Raw genomic sequence first — 23,935 nt, 5'->3', positions numbered from 1 at the left:
TTCAGGTTCTAATTCAGTTTTTCCTTCCAGGTTCTGGTTCTAATTCAGTTTTTCCTGCCAGGTTCTGTTTCTAATTCAGTTTTTCCTTCCTGGTTCGGGTTCTAATTCAGTTTTTCCTTCCTGGTTCTGGTTCTGGTTCAGTTTTTCCTTTCACGTTTAGGTTCTAATTCAGTTTTTCCTTCCTGTTTCAGGTTCTAATTCAGTTTTCCCTTCCTGGTACGGGTTCTGATTCAGTTTCTCCTTCCTGGTTCTGGTTCTAATTCAGTTTTCCCTTCCTGGTTCGGGTTCTAATTCAGTTTTTCCTTCCTGGTTCGGGTTCTAATTCAGTTTATCCTTTCCAGGTTCTGGTTCTTATTCAGTTTCTCCTTCCTGGTTCTGGTTCTGATTCAGTTTTTCTCTCCAAGTTCTGGTTCTAATTCAGTTTTTCCTTTCTGGTTCGGGTTCTAATTCAGTTTTGCCTTTCCAGTTTCTGGTTCTAATTTAGTTTTTCCTTTCCGGGTTCTGGTTCTAATTTAGTTTTTCCTTCCAGGTTCTGGTTCTAATTCAGCTTTTCCTTCCTGGGTCGGGTTCTGATTCAGTTTTTTCTTTACAGGTTCTGGTTGTAATTCAGTTTCTCCTTCCTGGTTCTGGTTCTGGTTCTGATTCAGTTTTTCCTTCCCGTTTCAGGTCCTAATTCAGTTTTTCCTTCCTGGTTCGGGTTCTAATTCAGTTTTCCCTTCCTGGTTCGGGTTCTAATTCAGTTTTTCCTTCCTGGTTCGGGTTCTAATTCAGTTTATCCTTTCCAGGTTCTGGTTCTTATTCAGTTTCTCCTTCCTGGTTCTGGTTCTGGTTCTGATTCAGTTTTTCTCTCCAAGTTCTGGTTCTAATTCAGTTTTTCCTTTCTGGTTCGGGTTCTAATTCAGTTTTGCCTTTCCAGTTTCTGGTTCTAATTTAGTTTTTCCTTTCCGGGTTCTGGTTCTAATTTAGTTTTTTCTTCCAGGTTCTGGTTCTAATTCAGCTTTTCATTCCTGGTTCGGGTTCTGATTCAGTTTTTTCTTTACAGGTTCTGGTTGTAATTCAGTTTCTCCTTCCTGGTTCTGGTTCTGATTCAGTTTTTCCTTCCCGTTTCAGGTTCTAATTCAGTTTTTCCTTCCAGGTTCTGGTTCTAATTCAGTTTTTCCTTCCACGTTCTGGTTCTAATTCAGTTTTGCCTTTCCAGTTTCTGGTCATAATTTAGTTTTTCCTTCCAGGTTCTGGTTCTAATTCAGTTTTTCCTTCCTGGTTCGGGTTCTGATTCAGTTTTTCCTTTCCAGGTTCTGGTTCTTCTTCAGTTTCTCCTTCCTGGTTCTGGTTCTGGTTCTAATTCAGTTTTTCCTTCCAGGTTCTGGTTCTAATTCAGTTTTTCCTGCCAGGTTCTGGTTCTAATTCAGTTTTTCCTTCCTGGTTCGGGTTCTGATTCAGTTTCTCCTTCCTGGTTCTGGTTCTGGTTCTGATTCAGTTTTTCCTTCCCGTTTCAGGTTCTAATTCGGTTTTTCCTTCCTGTTTCAGGTTCTAATTCAGTTTTCCCTTCCTGGTTCGGGTTCTAATTCAGTTTTTCCTTCCTGGTTCGGGTTTTAATTCAGTTTTTCCTTTCCAGGTTCTGGTTCTTATTAAGTTTCTCCTTCCTGGTTCTGGTTCTGGTTCTGATTCAGTTTTTCCTTCCCGTTTCAAGTTCTAATTCAGTTCTTCCTTCCCGTTTCAGGTTCTAATTCAGTTTTTCCTTCCTGTTTCAGGTTCTGATTCAGTTTTCCCTTTCTGGTTCGGGTTCTAATTCAGTTTTTCCTTTCCAGGTTCTGGTTCTTATTCAGTTTGTCCTTCCTGGTCCTGGTTCTGGTTCTGATTCAGTTTTTCCTTCCCGTTTCAGGTTCTAATTCAGTTTTTCCTTCCCGTTTCAGGTTCTAATTCAGTTTTTCCTTCCTGGTTCTAGTTCTTATTCAGTTTTTCCTTTCACGTTCAGATTCTAATTCAGTTTTTCCTTCCAGGTTCTGGTTCTAATTCAGTTTTTTCTTTTTGGTTCAGGTTCTGATTCAGTTTTTCTTTCCAAGTTCTGGTTCTAATTCAGTTTTTCCTTTCTGGTTCGGGTTCTAATTCAGTTTTGCCTTTCCAGTTTCTGGTTCTAATTTAGTTTTTCCTTTCCAGGTTCTGGTTCTAATTTAGTTTTTCCTTCCAGGTTCTGGTTCTAATTCAGCTTTTCGTTCCTGGTTCGGGTTCTGATTCAATTTTTTCTTTACAGGTTCTGGTTGTAATTCAGTTTTTCCTTCCAGGTTCTGGTTCTAATTCAGTTTTTCCTTCCTGGTTCAGGTTTTAATTCAATTTTGCCTTTCCAGTTTCTGGTTATAATTTAGTTTTTCCTTCCAGGTTCTGGTTCTAATTCAGTTTTTCCTTCCTGGTTCGGGTTCTGATTCAGTTTTTCCTTTCTGGTTCTGGTTCTGGTTCTGATTCAGTTTTTCCTTCCCGTTTCAGGTTCTAATTCAGTTTTTCCTTCCTGTTTCAGGTTCTAATTCAGTTTTACCTTCCTGATTCTGGTTATGATGGGTGTCTCCTTGTGCAGCTCAGGATAGAGGATTGCATGAAGAAGAAGGTCTGACCCTTAGCTGGCTCATTGTGTTATGAATAAGTTTAAATGATGCCGGGTGTTATAAATCAGATCATTGTGGATGGTATTATGAATTGGTGTTAACCGGTGGATGGTACAATGAATTGGTGTTAACTGGTGGATGGTACTACGGATTGGTGTTAACCGGTGGATGGTACCATGGATTGGTGTTAACCGGTGGATGGTACTATGGATTGTTGTTCACCGGTGGATGGTACCATGGATTGGTGTTAACCGGTGGACCGTCCTCTGGATTGGTGTTAACCGGTGGACCGTCCTCTGGATTGGTGTTAACCGGTGGAAGGTACTATGGATTGGTGTTAACCGGTGGACGGTACTATGGATTGGTGTTAACCGGTGGAAGGTACTATGGATTGGTGTTAACCGGTGGACGGTACTATGGATTGGTGTTAACCGGTGGACAGTACTATGGATTGGTGTTGAACGGTGGATGGTGCTATGGATTGGTGTTAACCGGTGGATGGTTCTAAGGACTGGTGTTAAGCGGTGGATGGTACTATGGTTTGGTGTTAACCGGTGGATGGTGCTATGGATTGGTGTTAACCGGTGGATGGTTCTAAGGATTGGTGTTAAGCGGTGGATGGTACTATGGTTTGGTGTTAACCGGTGGATGGTTCTAAGGATTGGTGTTAAGCGGTGGATGGTACTATGGTTTGGTGTTAACCGGTGGATGGTTCTAAGGATTGGTGTTAAGCGGTGGACGGTACTATGGATTGGTGTTCACTGGGTCATAACTGGATGATAACAGATTAGACTGTGTTTGTAAAATGTGTTAAATTGTTGCTAAACAAACAAAGATGAGCTGAACTGTGTGCTTACTGATGCCGTTGTCTCGCAGGTATCCAGCCAGACCCTGTCTCTGGTACTCCGGATCGTTCTCTCTCTTCCAGGACTGGTACTGTTCACAGGACAGACCTGCATGCTGTGGTTCCCACTGTACAAACAGACACACACACACACACACTGCAGCACTGGCAGCTGCTTAGGTGGCAGTTTATCTGTCTTTAGTTTGGTTCATTCAGTGTGATGAAAGAAAACTTAGCATCAAGCTGAAGAGGGAAACTGACACTAGTCTGTGACGAGCTGGTTGGTTCGATGTTTTAGTTTTCCAACAGTAGAAGAATTATTACCAAGAAGCATCAATACAAAGAACAGATGATCCACCAAAGGGAAGGTTTCTGAATGAAATAAAAGGAGGAAGAACAGCTCATACTCACAGGCTTTTTACACTGAGCACAGAAACTGTTTCGACACTGGAAACAAGAGACTTTCAGTTGGTCGCCATCATAGATGAATCCATACGAGCACTGAGAAGACAACAAAAAGACAGAAGACCCTTTAAAAAATCTACTCATTTTATTCAGAATGCGCTTTAATGTAGCTATACTGTTGGGTTTGATAATATTGTGATGTGTTAGTGGAGCTTCTCAGCCATCCAGGTCCTGGTAGGCAAATGGACCTCGCTTTGTCTCTTAAAAACATTTCAAGCTTGTCAGGCTTTAAATTGACTGGTAAGGAGTGTCACTGACCCATCGTAGCCATAATGTGTGTCCTGAGCCTTGCCATCTGCCAGTTGTTTGTGTTTTAGACCTGAGGACACCTGTGTCTAACCTCTTCTCGAGGAGACCCCACTGTACAGCAGACAGCATGAGATACTACAGTCCAGAAGATGTTTCACCGATCCAGCAGTCCTAACAGGCAGCACTCAGCTAAAACACTTGAACAAGCACAGTTCCAACTCCATGAAATGGGACAGGTTGGAAAACCACCAGAACATCACGCTTCACTTCAGAGCTTCGGATCATTTCTCCACACAAGCATGGCGTCATATGAAAGCAGAGACTCTCCAGACTGCAGAGATGTCTGCGTTGTCGCTGTGGGACAGAAACTCATGGAGTTTTTCAGGTGGATGTGGGATATATCTCTGGATTCTCCGGACTCTGACCATTGATAGAGGTGTCCATCATCATCAGCCTTTGGCTTCCTGACATATTTACCTGGTAACACCTCTATTAAACACCTGGAAACCTGCTCAGTTTCACTTTTTACCTTCTACTGTCGAACATTTGTAAATGTTCTGCATTTTAGCAGCTGCTTGTTTTTGTGGTGTTATTTCATATTTACAGATTCCTGCACGTCTTTACTTTCTAAAGACATCTTTTATTAAGTTTGTAAAATATTGAACTGACGTTGTTAGCTAACATGCTGCAGTAACATAGCAGTCAGGTAGAGAAAGAAAACCGCTTGTTGAAGATACCTTCTAATTCCCAAACAGATCAATGGCCCGGTTGGATAATATAAGTGTTCATTTATAAGTTTATAAATCTCAGGCGGTAAGAAATCAAAATGATCAGGCCAAAATGTGGATGCTGTCACGAAAGCAGTGGAGATGTGGTGTGGACCCAATTGCAGAGATGCGGGAAGCCAGCATGCAGAACTCAGACAGATTTATTCCAGGACAAGATGAGGGCAAAACTAACAAATGAACCAACCACCAAGGAGTGAAACTGAGTGGTATAAATACACAGGAAAACCAAACAAGAAACAGGTGAACGGAATGAACTGAAACAAGACCAGGTGAACTCAATGAACAGGATATCTATGAAGTTAACCAAGAACCAAGGGAACTAAACAGGAAAAACTACAAAATAAAATTCATAGCTAAGTTTTGAAGTCTAGCATACTACACGGAAACATGGCCGCTTCAACAGATTTATTTTGCAGAAACAATGATAGCATTTGACAGTCCATAACAGAAAGCACATTAAACCAAATAAGTTCTCAGTGATCTGCCATCCAATAATATAGCAGTAGCAATAAATAATAAAGATGAAGATATCTGAAAAGTAACTAAATGCTAGCATAGCTAATTCTAGTGTTTTCCTGTTTTAGTTATAGAGTTTATGGTATTTTATTTGTTCAGGTCCTCTTTGGCCACTGAAACATCAGTTTCTGGGATCTCCTCTATGTCACAAGTTTAATTATTTACATTTTGTTTTAAACTATTTAAACAAACAAAAAAAAAAACACACAGGAACAGGAAGTTCAATATATTCTCACCACCATCACTTTAGTTTGAACAAATAAAGTTTTGGTTTCTTTCAAAAACATTTTCTATTATTTCCAATAACTGGCGCTCCTTTCCAAGCGATCCGGCAAACCGCTTCCACTGCTGCCATTCCAGTTGTACCGTAGATTCAACCTTCAGAGTGCAAAAAAAAATCTTCAAGGGTGCAGAGTTGAACTTGCTGTATATCTGAAGTTACTACGCCTAAGTCAGAGTAGTAAAGTACTCTATATTACAACTTCCTAAGACTACTTTCTAAATTTCTTTAAGGATGAAATGCCCATTTAAATTTTCTGTTGTGTTCCAGGTAAGTTTACCTGGAATTAGCTTCACTTGGTGCTACTTTTCAGAAAGACCTGGAACAGGGGTGGGCAACTCGAGGGCTGCAGTCCTGCAAATGTTTCTCTGCTGCAATACACCTGACACACAAGCTGCACTAGTCTGCTAATTAGCCATTGATTTGAGTGAGGTGTTTTGCAGCAGGGAAACCCAGAAACAACTGTAGGACTGCGGCCTTCAAGGATCGGAGTTGCCCACCCTGACCTAGAAGCTGGTCAGAACTTGTCGTCTCACACCTCCTATCTTGGCTTAATCCTCAGGTCCAGTAGCAGGTTCTGGACTCTGACAACTCTAAGGTAGGCGTGCATGTCTCCAGAATCCTGCCAGTTGTTCTGGGGAGTCCGTTCAGACAGGAGGCAGAAAGAACAGGCAATGCCAAGAGGAAGTTCATGGCTTCTTTCACTCCTCTCTCCAAACATCTGTCTTCTTTGTCCAAAATGTGCATATTATCGTCTCAATAGAGCGCCCATGAGCAGGTGGACTGCTGAACCCCATGCATAACTCAGCTCAAGTGGTGTTCAGGTCTTCATCTGTCCATGTTTCTGCCTCCATGTGATGCTGGCATTGACATGAACAGGAAGAAGCCTTTTGGATGAGGGTCAAGAGAGATAAAGAAGTCCCTTTGCCTCTGATTCAAGCTCTAAGTATAGCAGTAAAACAAGGTTAGAGCAGGTGTGAAGACTGTATTATCCTGTAAAAGAGGTCTCAGCAGGACACGAAGGCCAGCTGCCTTCACTTCCCAGAAAGACATATGAGCTGATCACAACTCATCATCACACACCTCCAGTGGTGTAGTCCAGGGTATACGCAGCTAATGTTAGCGATGCTATACCGGTGCAGTTAGCCATCAGCTGTGTTAACTTCAGCCTGAACATTGACATAACACAAAATTATGTCTATAAGGCTGTCTCTCTCCAGTCTGTGTGCTGTACTGGTTTAGTCATTTCATAACTGTTCCTCCCTGAAGCTGAAGAGCAGAAGTTATGTGACAATGCGCAGATTTACTGATGCATTTATGAGGTGAACTAATGAGTAATCTTAATGTTCACTTTTTCTGGGCTTCTTTTCTTTAATTTTTAATTTTTAAAAAGGGCGATGAACTGAGGGTTCCAGGTCACCTGATCACCACCTGGTGGTGAGTTGGCTCAGATGGTGGGGGAGGAAGCCGGTCTGATCTGGCAGGCCCAAACGTGTTGTGAGGGTCTGCTGGGAACGTCTGGCTGAGTCCCCCGTCAGAGCGAGCTTCAACTCCCACCTTCAGCAGAGCTTCAACCATGTCCCGAGTGAGGCGGGGGACATTGAGTCTGAATGGGCTGTGTTCAGTGCCTCTATTACTGAGGTGGCCAGCCGGAGCTGTGGCTGTAAGGTCGTTGGTGCCTGTCGTGGCGGTAATCCCAGGACTCGTTGGTGGACACCAGCAGTGAGGGATGCCGTCAAGCTGAAGAAGGAGTCCTATTGGGCCTTCTTGGCCTGTGGGACTCTGGAGGCAGCTGATGGGTACCGACAGGCTAAGTGGCATGCGGCTTCGGCTGTCGCCAAGGCAAAAACTCGGGCCTGGGAGGAGTTCGGTGAGGCCATGGAGAAAGACTTCCGGACGGCTTCGAGGCGATTCTGGTCCATCATCCGGCGACTAAGCTGTCAAAGCTGTGTACAGTGGAGGTGGGGAGCTGCTGACCTCAACTCGGGACGTTATGGGTCGGTGGAGGGAAGACTTTGAAGACCTCCTCAATCCTATCAACACGTCTTCCGATGAGGAAGCAGAGCTGGTGGACTCAGGGGTGGACTCTCCTATCTCTGGGGCTAAAGTCACTTAGGTAGTCAAAAAGCTCCTTGGCGGCAAGGCCCCGGGGGTGGATGAGATCCACCCCTTAAGGCTCTGGATGCTGTGGGGCTGTCCTGGCTGACACGCCTCTGCAGCATTGCGTGGACAGTGCCTCTGGACTGGCATACTGGGGTGGTGGTCCCCCTTTTTAAGAAGGGGGACCGGAGGGTGTGTTCCAATTACAGGGGAATCACACTCCTCAGCCTCCCTGGTAAGGTCTATTTAGGGGTCCTGGAGAGGAGGGTTCACCGGATAGTCGAATCTCAGATTGAGGGGGAACAGTGTGGTTTTCGTCCTGGTCGTGGAACAGTGGACCAGCTCTATACCCTCTTTGGGGTCCTGGAGGGGGCATGGGAGTTTGCCCAACCAGTCTACATGTGCTTTGTGGACCTGGAGAAGGCATTTGACCGTGTCCCCCGGGGGCTCCTGTGGGGGGTACTCTGGGAGTATGGGGTACCGGACCCCCTTGTATGAGCTGTCCGGTCCCTGTACGACAGGTGTCAGAGCTTGGTCCACATTGCCGGTAGTAAGTCGGATTAGTTTCCGGTGAGGGTTGGACTCCGCCAAGGCTGCCCTTTATCACCGATTCTGTTCATAATTTATATGGACAGAATTTCTAGGCGCAGCTGAGGTGTTGAGGGGATCCGGCTTGGTGGCCTCAGGTTTGGGTCCCTGCTTTTTGCAGTTGACGTGGTCCTGTTGGCTTCATCTGGTCGTGATCTCCAGCTCTCATTTGACTGATTTGTAGCCGAGTGTGAAGCGGCTGGGATGAGAATCAGGACCTCCAAATCTGAGACCATGGTCCTCAGCCGGAATAGGGTGGATTGCCTTCTCCGGGTCGGGAGTCAGGTCCTGCCTCAAGTGGAGGAGTTTAAATATCTTGGGGTCTTGTTCACGAGTGAAGGAAGGATGGAGCGCGAGATCGACAGACGGATCGGTGCGGCGTCTGCAGTAATGCGGACTCTGCGCCGGTCTGTCGTGGTGAAGAAGGAGCTGAGCCAGAAGGGGAAGCTCTCAATTTACCAGTCGATCTACGTTCCTACCCTCACCTATGGTCATGAGCTGTGGGTCATGACCGAGAGAACGAGATCTCGTATACAGGCAGCTGAAATGAGTTTCCTCCGCAGGGTGGCCGGGCTCTCCCTTAGAGATAGGGTGAGGAGATCGGTCATCCAGGAGGAGATCAGAGTAGAGCCGCTGCTCCTCCGCATCGAGAGGAACCAGTTGAGGTGGCTCGGGCATCTGGTCAGGATGCCTCCTGGACCTCCCTGGTGAGGTGTTCCAGGCACGTCCCTCTGGGAGGAGACCCCGGGGAAGACCCAGGACACGCTGGAGGGATTATATCTCTCGGCTGGCCTGGGAACGCCTCGGGATCCCCCCCGCAGAGTTGGCAAATGTGGCTGGGGAGAGGGAAGTCTGGGCTTCCCTGCTTAGGCTGCTGCCCACGCGACCCGACCCTGTATAAGCGGCAGGAGATGAAGATGAAGAAGATGAACTGAGGGTTCACCCACTTCATGAGAAACCAGTACACCACTGCACACCTCCCATCAGTATTTCCTACAACGTTGGATGGTTTTCAGAGGTAAACTGATAAAATGAGAGAGGGTGTACATAAACGTAGAGTACTTGTTTCTGCAGTCTGGTTTGTGCTTTTACTGGGATGTGCGATACCACTGTTGGTTTTCCCAAACCAAGTAAGATTTGAGCCAGTGTCTTCTATATTAGTCTGACACTGATACTGTGTACAAAAACGTAATGTAGCAGGAAAATAACTTCCAGTTAACCAGTTGTCTGAACGGATGATCGTGCTTGATATAATAGGACCAGTAGTGCATAGTTCCGATGCTTTAGTAAACTGGGAACCACCTGCAGAGTGGAACTGGTTACATGACATACACATTTAGCCCACGAGGAAGTTGCTGTAAAGTCTTGGCTGGTTCCTCATATACACTTTTGGCCCATATTACACTTACTGTTATCCAAGCCACAGCTGAAACCTTGACCACTTGTAGTCCACAAGACACTTGTATGGACTGCTTCTTAGTTATAGGTGCCACAAGTAGCCAGAATCAAGCCCAAGCAAACACAGGTGCAGTCCGGGACCTGCCATCGCTCCATAGGAAATGGAAATGTACGTAAATGATGTTTTCCAGTCATGTTGGCTACTCAAAGTGCCTTGCACTAAATATCACACATTCACACACACCAGTAGGTCACACACACAGGGGTACGATGCAGGCTTCAGTGTCCAAATGCACTTAGGCATGCAGTCAGAGGAAGCCTGGAATCGACCCACTGCCCTTCTGGTTGGGCGCCGACCGCATCGGTTTTGAAGGGATCCTGTGACACCCAAGCCACTGTAGCTGCTGACTGCCTATAACTTCCCTTCTTAGATGTGTCATGATGCAGAGCTTGTCTTGTGTTTTTCCTTCCAGTTTCTGTTTTATTTTGTAGTCTTACTGTTTAGTTTCCTCATTTCTTGTTTTTGCTTTCCCATTAAGTTCTCCTGGACTTGATTCGTTGATTCATTACACCTGCGTCTTGTTCTGTTTCCATGTATTTATACCCCTTGGTTTCTGTTCCCACTGGTTCATTGTGTGCTTCATGTGTATCCTTGTCTCTGGTCATCCGTGATTTTCCCGTTCTGTCTACCGTTTAGGTCAAACCGCGTTTCATGCATCCGGTCTGCCTCCTGCCTCTCTGCTCCTGCAACTGGGTCCCCTGACCTCTACAAATCTTGACAAGATCATTTTGTTTACATGAATAAATGATTCCTTTATTCTGAAATTTTATTTGGACGACCAACCTTTTTATATTTGTCCATCAGATTGTGCCACTTTCTCATATCATAATTTTTCTTTGGTATTTGTATTTCAGGCTGACTGACTCACCTAAAGTGGAAAAAATCTTATTTTACCAGCAATTTTTTGACAAGGTGACGTTTGAGGTTTTTGTTTTTAAGAAGCTCTCATGGGTTGAAAATGGCCCTGAGTGAAAGCACTGGATATGAAGTGTACAAGAGCTGATTAGTTGTTGCTTGTTGTTGACTGCTTGTGTACTCACGTGACAGCACCAGAGGAACTTGGGGTCCTTGATTAGAGCTTGCTCAGTCAGCTTCTTGTGGAACAGCTCGTAGACTTCCGGTTCCAGACACTCTCTCAGCTGTAGAAGAGACAGGAAACGTGTCTGAGAAAGGAAAAAGAGACGGTCCTCTGGCTGACCTGTTCTGGTTCCTCCAGCTCAGAGCACCAAATGGTTCGACAATGTTTGAGAGTTCAGGCAGAAACAGAAATATAGAGCCGTCCTTTGGTTTTAAATGATACTAGTAATGTTAAGGCTTTCCTTCATGTGGCCCCTTGTAGAAAAAGACAGACTTAGATAATGACTGGGAGGACTGGTGCTGATGGAAAATTATGGGTTTTGAACATAATATCTTGATGGATAAAGCCCACCCGCAGCTTCTTAACTTGCTGTTGGAGCACCAACGCTTCGAAGGTGAAGGGAAGGGTCTGATGGGGACTCTCTACCTACCTGGATATCCAGGGTGGAGAAGTAGCTGTTGAGGTGTTCCGGATCATTGATGTCCGGTTCCCAGCAGACAGGACAGACCATGTCTCTGATGTGTTTATCCCTTACGACAATGGTGAAGTGCTGCTGGAAGCAGCCACAGCACACAGAGCACTGGCACGATGTCAGCGACTGCATCTGCCAAAGCAGCGAGGGAAGACGTCAGAAAGGGTTTCACTCCTTTTGTCCGGCTCGACTTCAGGGCTTCATACCTTGTTGTGCGGGAAAACAGACAGGCAGATCGGGCACTCCTTGGCTAAAACTCTCTTAATGAACTCCCTGTCGTGGGACTCTCGTACCGCCTGCACTACATCTTCTAGAGAGTACGATGCACTTTGCTCCAGAAGTAGGGACAGCGCCAGCTCACAGCGACCCCAGCTGGGAAGATCATACACAGCTAGCAGCCGGCGACATGTCCGCTGGAAGACAGGACCACAACGCCTTCAGAAACTAAGCTGGAAGGAAGGAAATGGACATTTATTCCCTCCTGCTTTGTCAAACTAACCACCTGTCAGTCTTCCCCAAGTCTCCTGATGTAACCCTTTTCACAGTGCTGCTGATGCATTTTAAATGTTGGTAGTTGTGGTGTGTGAATGTAAATTACTGATGTAATTATATTAAATAAATATTTTGTTAGTGGGATGTTAATGTGGATTATGTCAGTGGATGTTGGATTTGTGTTCTGAAAGGAAAACTTTATTTCTTTGCCATGGAGGTACTGTGGATGTTAGGGTTTATATTAATGGTGTAACCTTTTGATTGGCTAGTAAGCTGGGCCCCTGGAGGAACAGTCACAACCACTTTATTCACCATGTTTGGGCAACAAACAAGGAATTTGACTCTGGTGGTGAGTTGTACTTACATTAAAGATAAGACAAAAATAATCTCTAAAACAAGAGGGAAAGAGTTAGATAAATAAACATAAATACACACTAGAGATAAGGGAAAGCAGCAATCAACATTGGTTCTTGGTATTTTCTCTAACATGGTGACATGGAGGTGTGTGAATGTGCATCAGCGTACTGGGCTCCAAGCAGCCTACCAGGTGGGAGACGTTTCAACAGAGTGTGTGCAGGGTGTGAAGGGTCTGCATAGAAGTCACCTTCCCTCATCACAGTCCTGGGTCAGGACCAGTTCACCAGTAGACCAGCCATTCTACCTCCCACCTGTTCCCAGAAACTGATCCCAGAAAGTGGTGTAAAACTCAGAGAAATCCCGTTCAGGCCCGGACATTTACCACGGCACATACCTAAGGCGGAATCCTTTAGCTCAATTATTGTGACTGAACAAATCCTCCTTCGGCAGTCTGGACAGGTGTGCCTGTTTAAGAAAATCCTCACAGGTGCATCACAGCTACATAATTTACTACAGAAAGAGCGAAAGACAGAATTAACCTGTGCAGGCTCAGTTTAATATAAGCCATCAGATGATTTGATAGAAGAGATATCAGAGAAATGTTCGTCAGTCCTCAGCCGGAGTGCAAGTAAATGGCTCAGTCTGGCCCCATTGAAATAGTCGTCGAAGTCGTCGCATTTCGTGTATAAAAAATTCTGCACGGTGTTTAAGAATGTCATTTATTTCTTTCTTGATTAGGTCATAACCAGAAGCAATCTCCTCATCAAAGGATAGCTGCAGGAGATCATCAAAAACAGCAAGTTTATCTTGTTAAATTTGCAGTCTGGAAGAGTGTGGTTTTTTAACATGAGAAGCATAACTTATTGCATAATTGGGAATAAAACCTTTAACGGCATCCCACAGAGTCCTTGGATCATCTACAGAGCTTTTGTTGACATTAATAAGGTAAATTCAGTAATAAACTGTTCTGAACTCTTCACTGCGAAGGAGTGTTGCATTAAAACACCATATAGGGACATGAGCGGGGGTGGAAGACTACTGCCTTGTGATCAGAAAGAGCAAAAGGCATATGGGTGATACTGATAATACTGTGAAAGCAGCTATACAATCAATGAGGGAAAAATTTATGTCTAGCTGATTAATGTGTAAAATCTTTGGTACTAGGACTGAGCGTATACCAAAGATCTTCCACCCCAGCTTCCTCAACCCAAGTGCGAAGCGCAGCAGTATCATTTTTCTGATGTAACTTTCCAGAAAGACTAGATCTGGTCCACCACAGCTTTGAAATCAGTGCCCACTATTAACTTAAAACCAGAAAGTTAATGTGTTTTCTTTGTTATCAGATCAACATTTGGAGTATATAAAGAGATTAAAGCCACATCTGTAAACTCCATGTAAACTTTAGCAATCACAATCCTTTGTAACGTATATTCCTTTGGACAAGATCAGCAGACCAGGTTGAATGCTCTCCTCGCGAGTCAAACTGCTGGCGGAGTATCAAGGGTGATGCAGAGTGGGCGGCAGTCATGATGGAGATTACCCAAACACCTGTGTTGGGACCGTACCACCCCACAAAGCCTTCGGCCGCATGGCTCAGGAAACAAAGGTCCCTGAGTCTCACTACAAATCCCAGCATGCCCAGCCATTCACACCTAGGTGTGAAAAGAGGGGTGTAAGACAATGGCACCTCTAATTGGCCGAGGGCCCACTTTTACTGCAGGGTCTCTCACCGACATCACTGAGACTTTAAAAACCCCAATCACAAAGACCACCTTGTCTTTCCACTGCTTCATGCATTGGAGGCACATTGCCACTGTATCTGCCTTTCCTTGCTGGACGAGTCAAGACCCCATTGGATCCAACAAAGATTTGCTGTTTGTGTATCCGGCATTTCTTCCTGAAGCTTGTTGTTTGTGTGTCCGGCAAGTCTTCACAAGGGTTAGCTGTTTGTGTACCTGGAAACCCTTTAAGGTACCTGAAACCGTCGATGTAACTGGTTCTACCAGAAGGATCGTCTCTACAGAACCAAGGCCTGCTGCAGGACCCAGTCTGCAAAGGCCTCCAGAACTACGCAGGATTAAAGAGGACTCCTCGCTGTTACCGAAAACAGTGCCAAATAAGAGGCTTCTGTGTCTGGGCAGAGATAATGACAAGCGCAATTATAGATAATAAAACTTGATTAGCACATTTGCACATTGCTGATGTAGGTACTGTTTAGCTATTAAAGAGCGTAATTTCTTTTACTATTGTTAAGGGACCATATTAGCTAATGGTCTAGCTAATGAAAGCGGGAAGCTGCTATCTCCCTTTTTATCTGTGTTGTTTTGTTGCTGCTGGTTTTGTTATTTTGTTTATATTTGGTTCTGAGTTTATCTCCATTTATCTCCATTTATCTCATTTCTGGAGTGAAAATTAAGCTTATTGTTTTGCAAACCTGTTGAAATTGACTGTTTGGCTATCTGTGTCACCTTTCTAAACTCCAGTCATAACCGTGGGAGTTGATCTCACGTTTGTGCCTGTGTATGGACCACAGAACTGCCAATTTCAGTCATTTTCTCATTACCTTCATCTCCTCCTCTCCTTTCCTTTGTGTCCCTCAAAGTTCCCCAGAACTGAGGGTCTTAAGACCACATGGCTATCTGCCATTTTGTCTTTCCTCCTGTTAGCCATTTTGTAATCTGCTAAAATAGCATTAGCATCAGTTAGACTAACATTAGCATTGAACGACTGATGCTTGCTAAAGCTCATGCTCAATTCTTTCCCTCCAAATTGCCCATTATCGAGTCCTTTAGGCCATCTTGTATCTGGCTAAGCTAGTGCTAGCATCAGCCTCAGAGCTAACAGCTTTGACTGACTAACCACCCGCTAGGCTAGGTGTGCTAAGCTACGGCAACCTCAAAACAAGTGCCTTACAGCCATTCATAGTCAATCCCAATCACTGCTAACTCAGCAGCTAGCACCATGAGCTGCTAAGCTAGCTTGTAACCTGCAGCTAGCCTCATACATCAAAGCTCATTGCTAAAGTGATTCCCACTTTAGCCCCTCTCCTCTTTTCACCCCCCCCCCCCCCCGCCCGAGGGTTGCCATCTGTGGGCACACCCAGCCCGCGGGGCGCATTGGTCTATGGAGTGACTGGTAACTTCAGAAGCGTTGGAAAAAGGAAGTAGGGTCCTCTCCTTCTACAGCTCCTTTAGGTTCAGCAGCCAAATGCTATCGCGCCTTGAACGGCTCTCCATGTCCATAATCTTGTCCGATAGTTGCGCGTTTGCTTTAGCCAACTCGGCCACTTTTTTCTTCAGCATAGTTACGTCGACCTCTAAGCCAGAGATACGAAACTCCGCCTCGGCTTGCGCGGAGGCAAGAGTCTCATCGGCAGCTGCCACATTCTCGATACGCTTGATGACATTATCAATTTTGGCATTTAGGGAGAAGTCTAACTTAGTAAATGCTTCATTCGTGGTTGATTCAGTGCACCGCGCTTCAGCTGCTACTGTGTCTGAGATATGCTTGAGTAGATCTTCCGTGGAAAGTTTAGGTGGCGGCATTAGCATTAGCAGAGCCCTGGCTATCATCGCTGTGATAAGAAAAATCCTCAGCGAGTTGATCAGTTTGACTTTGTTTAGAAGATTTGGGCACTGTATCAGTGAGCGAATGCATAAATCCAACAAGAACTTAGTAATCGTGATGCAGGTTGAAATCAAAGAATGAGGAGAGAGAGAAAAAACAAAACCGCTCACACTGACGCCATCTTGAGTGTCTCGATTGGCATCTTTTGAGCCTGTGTAGCAGTGGTCCAGAGTGTTAGTCTCTGGTGGGACACTTTACATGCTGTCTGAATCACTCATGAGTGAGGTTGGCTCTGTTAAAGTCTCCCAGCATTATAAGCAGGGAGTCAGGGTGTGTTTTCTCCACTGCAGGTATCTGGTCAGTCAGCTATTGTAGCGCCTCTGAGGGGCGATGTAGACCCGACCAGAATAAATCTCCCGCGGTGAATAAAAAGGTTTGCAGTTTGTGAAGAGCTTCCAGATGAGGGTTACATGATTTGGACAGCACTGCAACATCACTGCACCAACCTTGGTTAATGTAGGAGCTGAATTCTGCTTCCCTTTGCTTTTCCCGAGAGCTGCGCGTTACTGTCCGCCTGGAATATCTGGAATCCCGGTAGCAGGAGTGCGCCGTCTGGGACGTCTTTACTCAGCCAGGTTTCAGTGAAGCATTGGACAGCGGATATGCTAAAGTCTGTTCTTTGGAAGTGGGAATCAGCAGCTCATCTAGTTGGTTTGCTAGTGAGCGGACATTCACCAGATGTATAGACGGGAGCGGACTGCGTCATAATCACTTCCTCAGTTTGACGAGTGCCCAGCTCGCTTACCGCACTTTGGCAACCAACAGAAAGCAGCTGCTCCTTCAGCCAGACCTCTACAAAGTTGTCCAGGTTGTCGATAAGTGGAGATAAAATTCCAGTGGCGGATTTTCCAGTGCTTAAAAGTTTTTTCCCTGGCGTAGGTGACCAGAGATGTGCAGAAGAAGACCCGATAAGAATAAAATAACTCACAAAGTACGAGAGAGCAAAGTACCGGGGAGGCCATCCGCGGCGCCATGTTAGGAAGCATCCAGATTCACAACATCATCATCTGAGAGCAGAAGACAGGGTCTCACCTGTTTGTCAGCATGGTGGATGTCTACTGGAGGATCAGGCTTATCGCTCCAGATTCTCTTGTGAAATGGCTCCAGGAAGGGTCTCTGAAGGAGAGTCAGGGCTCCTCTTACCTCACCACCGCTTTGCTTCAGAACCTCGTGACACTGCGTTTCATTGCTGAAGCCCAGCACGCTCAGCTCCTTCACCTGGGGAGAGAAGGAACCGATCGCTGTCATAGTCAGACTGAGCACAAGTGTTTATATCTAAACATCTTAACAACTCAACACCTTGGCGAGTCGGTCTCTCAGAGCCTGTCTGGCGGCTCTCTCAGTGTCTCCTCCAGCATTCAGCCAAGCCTGCTTGGCTTCAGCTCGGGTCAGCTGTATCACACTTTCTGCTGAGCCTGCTCCTTTTCCAGCATCCTCAGCAGGAACGTCACATAATGTGCTCTGTGTGGAATGATAGTCATGACAGTCATAGGAACATACAGGTGGGATCAATCCGAACTTCATCTTCACGAAGACAAGACACGTACATCATGCTCCATCGTGGTCCGGTCAGAAACAGACTGATGGGAGGATGCTGCTACTGTCATCCTGATTTGGTCCAACAGAAGAGGCAGCTCAGTCTTTAACCAGCCGCAGGACAGGACGCTGCTCTTACCTGCCACCCTCATACTCGTGTAAATCTCTTCTGGACTCACTCCTTTCTTCTCTCCGTCCTAATATGGATAAAAAGAAATATTACTCTATAATACAGTCTGAAGATGAAGTTTCAGTACAGCGATTGAAGTGATGAAGATGACTTGCTCTGATCAGCTGAATTAGCTTTCGTCCCTCCTCCTTCATCAGGTTCTGCCTCCAGGACTTCAGGTTCTCAGAGACCAGCTCTTTGGGTTTTATAGGCAGAGCAGGGACCCGTCTGACGGGTGAGGGAGGGTGGAGCTTTACGGGCAGGGGTGCCGGTTCTGGACGGGCCAGGTCACACATCTCACACATTGTAGCAGGGGAGTAGTTCAGATAGGTACAGAACTGGCACACCCACTGAGACACAGAAACACACTACTGTCTGTTATCTGAACACGGGTTACAAATGCTGTCGCTTGTCACAGGGATTCAGGTAATACACTGTGGAGTATATATGAAATAATGCCCAATTAATGTGTTTTAACACGTCTTGTCCCAAGTGTCCCAGGTTGGCTAGATTACAGGTTAGCTAGAATACAGGTTAGCTAGATTACAGGTTAGCCAGATTACATGTTAGCCAGACTATAGGATAGCCAGATTACAGGTTAGCTGGATTACAGGTTAGCCAGATTACACGTTAGCTAGATTACAGTTTAGCCAGAATACAGGTTAGCCAGATTACAGATAAACCAGATTACAGGTTAGCCAAATTACAGGTTAGCTAGATTACAGGTTAGCTAGATTACAGGTTGGCCAGATTACAGGTTAGCTAGATTACAGGTTAGCTAGATTACAGGTTAGCCAGATTGCAGGTTAGCCAGATTACAGGTTAGCTAGATTACAGGTTAGCTAGATTACAGGTTAGCCAGATTACAAGTTAGCCAGAATATAGGTTAGCCCGATTACAGGTTAGCCAGATTGCAGGTTAGCCAGATTACAGGTTACCCAGAATACAGGTTAGCCAGATTACAGATAAACCAGATTACGAGTTAGCCAAATTACAGGTTAGCTAGATTACAGGTTAGCTAAATTACAGGTTAGCCAGATTACAGGTTAGCCAGAATATAGGTTAGCCCGATTACAGGTTAGCCAGATTACAGGTTAGCCATATTACACGTTAGGTTGATTACAGGTTAGTCAGAATACAGGTTAGCTAGAATACAGGTTAGCCAGAATACAGGTTAGCTAGATTACAGGTAAACCAGATTACAGGTTAGCCAGATTACATGTAAACCAGATTACAAATTAGCCAGATTACAGGTTAGCCAGATTATAGGTTAGCTAGATTACAGGTAAGAAAGATTACAGGTTGGCCATATTACAGGTTAGCCAGATTACAGGTTAGCTAGATTACAGGTTAGCCAGAATGCAGGTTAGCCAGACTATAGGATAGCCAGATTACAGGTTAGCCATATTACACGTTAGCTAGATTACAGATTAGTCAGAATACAGATTAGCTAGATTACAGGTTAGCCACATTACACGTTAGCTAGATTACAGGTTAGTCAGAATACAGGTTAGCTAGATTACAGGTTAGCCAGAATACAGTTTAGCCCGAATACAGGTTAGCCAGAATACAGTTTAGCCAGATTACAGGTAAACCAGATTACAAGTTAGCCAGATTACAGGTTAGCCAGGTTACAGACTAGCAAGATTATAGGTTAGCTATATTACAGGTTAGCAAGATTACAGGTTGGCTAGATTACAATTAAGACAGACTACAGATTAGCTAGATTACAGGTTAGCGAGTTTACAGGTTGGCTAGATTACGAGTTAGCCAGACTACAGGTTAGCTACATTACAGGTTAGCCAGTTTACAGGTTTGCTAGATTACCGGTTAGCCAGATTACAGGTTAGCCAGATTACAGGTTAGCTAGATTACAGGTTATCTAGATTACAGGTTAGCCAGAATGCAGGTTAGCCAGACTATAGGATAGCCAGAATATAGGTTAGCTAGATTACAGGTTAGCCAGATTACACGTGAGCCAGATTACAGGTAAACCAGATTACAAATTAGCCAGATTACAGGTTAGCCAGGTTACAGGTTAGCCAGATTATAGGTTAGCTAGATTACAGGTTAGCAAGATTACAGGTTGGCCATATTACAGGTTAGCCAGTTTACAGGTTAGCTAGATTACGAGTTAGCCAGATTACAGGTTAGCTATATTACAGGTTAGCCAGAATGCAGGTTAGCTAGATTACAGGTTAGCCAGAATACAGTTTAGCCCGAATACAGGTTAGCCAGATTACAGGTTAGCCACATTACACGTTAGCTAGATTACAGGTTAGTCAGAATACAGGTTAGCTAGATTACAGGTTAGCCAGAATACAGTTTAGCCCAAATACAGGTTAGCTAGATTACAGGTTAGCCAGGTTACAGACTAGCAAGATTATAGGTTAGCTAGATAACAGGTTAGCAAGATTACAGGTTGGCTAGATTACAATTTAGCCAGACTACAGATTAGCTAGATTACAGGTTAGCAAGTTTACAGGTTGGCTAGATTACAGTTTAGCCAGACTACAGATTAGCTACATTACAGGTTAGCCAGTTTACAGGTTAGCTAGATTACCGGTTAGCCAGATTACAGATTACTGTCCGATGAAAAGTGTGTATCTCTAAAAAATCTTTTTTTTTTTTACAGGAGCATGAAAAAACAACAAAATAAACCCATGTTTGTGTAAACAGATATTTTTAGGACACGAAATAAAACCCTGTTTAGAAATGTATTTGTGACATGTGGGTAACGTTGGTTTAGGGAACAGAGTTATGATGTAAACATTGAACAATCAGACAGTAGTAAGTAAGTAAGTAGTAATAGTCCAGCTACATCTGTAGCAGGACCGGAGGGAAGGGATGGTGAATGTGGTAGTCCGTTGTAGGAAAAGTCATTCATTTATTTTCCTAACGGCTTAATCCAATTCAGGGTGGGAGGGGGAGCTGGAGCCGATCCCAGCAGTCTGTGGGTGAAAGAAACACCCTGGACATCTCGCCGCTCCATCGCAGGGCTGTTGGAAAAGTCATTCATTTTTATTAAAGATCCTATTTTCTTCTGGTTCCCTGGAGAAGATCCGCCCACAGATCTGGCTGGCGTTTGGAAATACTGGCGGAGCAGGCCAGTTCACCAGGCCGGTTCACCAGGCCGGTTCTCCAGGCCGCTTCACCAGGCCGCTTCACCAGGCCGTCTCACCAGGCCGGTTCACCAGGCCGCTTCTCCAGGCCGGTTCACCAGGCCGGTTCTCCAGGCCGTCTCACCAGGCCGGTTTACCAGGCCGGTTCTCCAGGCCGGTACAGCTGAGTTACAAAATTAGAGCTAAGTGAACTGATCGGTTCCCATTAGGGGGATTCTCAGCTTGCAAATACGGCGTTACTTCCTTACTTTCACTTTGTTTGTAACATATACCTGCGCAGTGTTTATCGTGTGCATGATTCATTGTTTGGTTTTTTAAGTGCACCCCTTGTGGAACTTGTTAAACACGAGAAATGCAGCAATAAATTCACCATTTAATGAGTTAAAGAAACAAACAAACAAATGTGTCCTGGACTAATTAGAGCATTTTTCTGATGAACAGTGGGACAACATACCTGTCAACAGGTGCAGAAATCTGACTGGGAGGAACAGAAAACACCTGACTGGACTGGAAATATCACAGGATTGTTCTACTAAATATTAGTTTATGACTGATGGAACATTTATTTTATATTTGTTTGCTTTTTAAAAAATCTTTCTGTTGAACCAGAATTAGAAAATAATGTCATGATTTTCATCAAACTTTTATTGATTATGACTTTAGTCAGTTTCATCTTATTTCCCAGGCAGCTGTTTTCTCCTTCTTTAATGGGAGGGTATGAATACATATGAGGACGACTGTATATGTGTCTAACAGGGATTATTTTCCACTGAAGTTAACGTCAGCTTGACAGGATGAGCTGTCAGCCAGAGGAGAGCTCGTCTAAACCGCCTCATGTTGCTCGTTTACACACAAAGGAAAAGAAATCTCATTTTAATTACTGCCACCATTTTCTGTCATTTTAAACATATTTTCATGTTTTTTGTGGAAGAATGGGATCAGTAATGAGATAAACTTGGCATATGTAGTTGCTAGGCAACGGAGGACAGGAGCACTATGGGTAATTCTAGAACAACTGGTAGTCTATGTAGTCTGTAGAACACCTGGTAGTCTATGTAGTCTGTAGAACACCTGGTAGTCTATTTAGTCTGTAGAACACCTGGTAGTCTATTTAGTCTGTAGAACACCTGGTAGTCTATGTAGTCTGTAGAACACCTGGTAGTCTATTTAGTCTGTAGAACACCTGGTAGTCTATTTAGTCTGTAGAACACCTGGTAGTCTATGTAGTCTGTAGAACACCTGGTAGTCTATGTAGTCTGTAGACCTGGTAGTCTATTTAGTCTGTAGAACACCTGGTAGTCTATTTAGTCTGTAGAACACCTGGTAGTCTATGTAGTCTGTAGAACACCTGGTAGTCTATTTAGTCTGTAGAACACCTGGTAGTCTATTTAGTCTGTAGAACACCTGGTAGTCTATTTAGTCTGTAGAACACCTGGTAGTCTATTTAGTCTGTAGAACACCTGGTAGTCTATTTAGTCTGTAGACCTGGTAGTCTATGTAGTCTGTAGAACACCTGGTAGTCTATGTAGTCTGTAGAACACCTGGTAGTCTATTTAGTCTGTAGACCACCTGGTAGTCTATTTAGTCTGTAGAACACCTGGTAGTCTATTTAGTCTGTAGAACACCTGGTAGTCTATGTAGTCTGTAGAACACCTGGTAGTCTATGTTGTCTGTAGAACACCTGGTAGTCTATGTAGTCTGTAGAACAGCTGGTAGTCTATGTTGTCTGTAGACCTGGTAGTGTAGACTTAGAGGTGTGCAGGACCTGAACTGAGCCATCCGAAAGAGGAAGTGAATGTGATGGGTCACATGACGAGAAAGAGTGTTGTGATTGGTCCAAGTGGGTTAAAGTCATGGCGATTGGATGAAATTGCAGGGCATTTGAAGTGGAGGTCCCTGGAGGGACTGGTTATTGATTAAAACTTGAACTTTGAGGCCAACTGTAACACTGTGTGAGAATGATCAACATCTGTAGCGTCTAAGGAAACCTCCTTGTGTTCACATTGACTAAATGTTTTATTCTGCTTCTCTTGGATCAGTTCCATCTTTTTCTCTAGTGTCGTGGTTTGATCAGTCCTCCTTAATGACACACTACGTAACTACCTGAACTTCAAACTCTGTGTTCCTGACGAGTCTTACAACACATTGACATATCCATTTTGAACACTTATGGAGCCAGCAACATCCCAGTACTGAGAAACCACTTTACCACTTCAGGCGGTTTCTCTTCAAGTAGCCCTACAGCTGATATGAACACACCAGAAAACTCTTTTGCAGGCTGGCTGACTCATGAACAAATGATAAGAAGACAGAGAAAGAGCCTGAGATTAGACTGACCAACTGGCTGGAGAGATTCAACAGTACAGATAGGATGCGAGATGAATGCTAGATTATCTATGGACAAGGTCCGCATTGCTGAGAAAATCTGCCAAAGTTCTGTAGCGCATGTTTAAAAGAGAAGGTTTTTCCACCAACATCCCTGTAAATCAGATGGCTTCTCCATCCTGGATGACGGTTTCCTTCACAGAGTTTCAGCCTTTCCATCAGAAGGAGGATCTTTGTCCCCAAAGAGAAAAACTAAATGCTACAGAAGCAGGTTTATTCCTGCTGACGTCGTTAAACTTAACAAGCTGAAGCATAACTGTATATATCTTGACTCCACACAGGTTTTAGTTCCTTTTTATACATTTATTCAGGTTTTTATCTTCATTTTCTATTGTTGTTGTGTTTTTAACCTGAAAGTTGAACAGACTGTGAACCAACCTGACTGTCGGGGTCACCGGGCATGCCCAGAACAGGTGCTGGTGGTCTGGGTGGCGTTACTGGTGGATGTGATGGGGTCACTGGAGGCCGAGTGGCCAATCGAGGTCTTTCACAGACCTCACACAAAACGCTGACGGCGGCATTCAACATGGTACAGCTCTTACAGTGCCACTCTGATGACAACACACATACACAACACAATTTATCTGCTTCAGCTATGTCTCCTCAATAAAGACACAATCAGTCAACAAAAACAAAAGAGGACACAGACCAGTGACAGAAGCAGCCAGACGTTCGTCCATTCTGGAGCTGTTTGATTCCAGCCGGTGATGCTCACATTGTGCACACAGCACGGCACGGACCGAGTTCACCTCACCGCACTGAGGGCAGCGCCAGGTGGAGGCCCTGAAACCACAGAGCATACCGAGCCATC

The 23,935-nt window shown here is 44.7% G+C and overlaps 1 protein-coding gene across 1 annotated transcript in view; it reads right to left on the bottom strand.

Annotated features, from left to right (window-relative positions):
- Positions 1–23,935, bottom strand: part of rnf31 (ring finger protein 31) — a gene marked incomplete at its 5' end in the record, with an annotated part of 187,664 nt that overhangs the window by 149,252 nt on the left and 14,477 nt on the right. Inside the window, 11 exons of the mRNA XM_079243922.1 lie at positions 3,455–3,569; positions 3,853–3,942; positions 10,927–11,025; positions 11,395–11,568; positions 11,643–11,849; positions 16,945–17,130; positions 17,212–17,373; positions 17,460–17,645; positions 17,734–17,967; positions 23,503–23,675; positions 23,774–23,907. Coding sequence (XP_079100048.1) covers positions 3,455–3,569; positions 3,853–3,942; positions 10,927–11,025; positions 11,395–11,568; positions 11,643–11,849; positions 16,945–17,130; positions 17,212–17,373; positions 17,460–17,645; positions 17,734–17,967; positions 23,503–23,675; positions 23,774–23,907 — 1,760 coding nt within the window. The remainder of the gene's footprint in view (positions 1–3,454; positions 3,570–3,852; positions 3,943–10,926; positions 11,026–11,394; positions 11,569–11,642; positions 11,850–16,944; positions 17,131–17,211; positions 17,374–17,459; positions 17,646–17,733; positions 17,968–23,502; positions 23,676–23,773; positions 23,908–23,935) is intronic.

This window comes from Telmatherina bonti (assembly GCF_933228915.1).
Source record: "Telmatherina bonti genome assembly, chromosome: 7".
NCBI lineage: Eukaryota > Metazoa > Chordata > Actinopteri > Atheriniformes > Telmatherinidae > Telmatherina > Telmatherina bonti.
The sequence above is the reverse complement of the archived record's forward strand: the minus strand, read 5'-3'. Positions and strand labels throughout refer to the sequence as shown.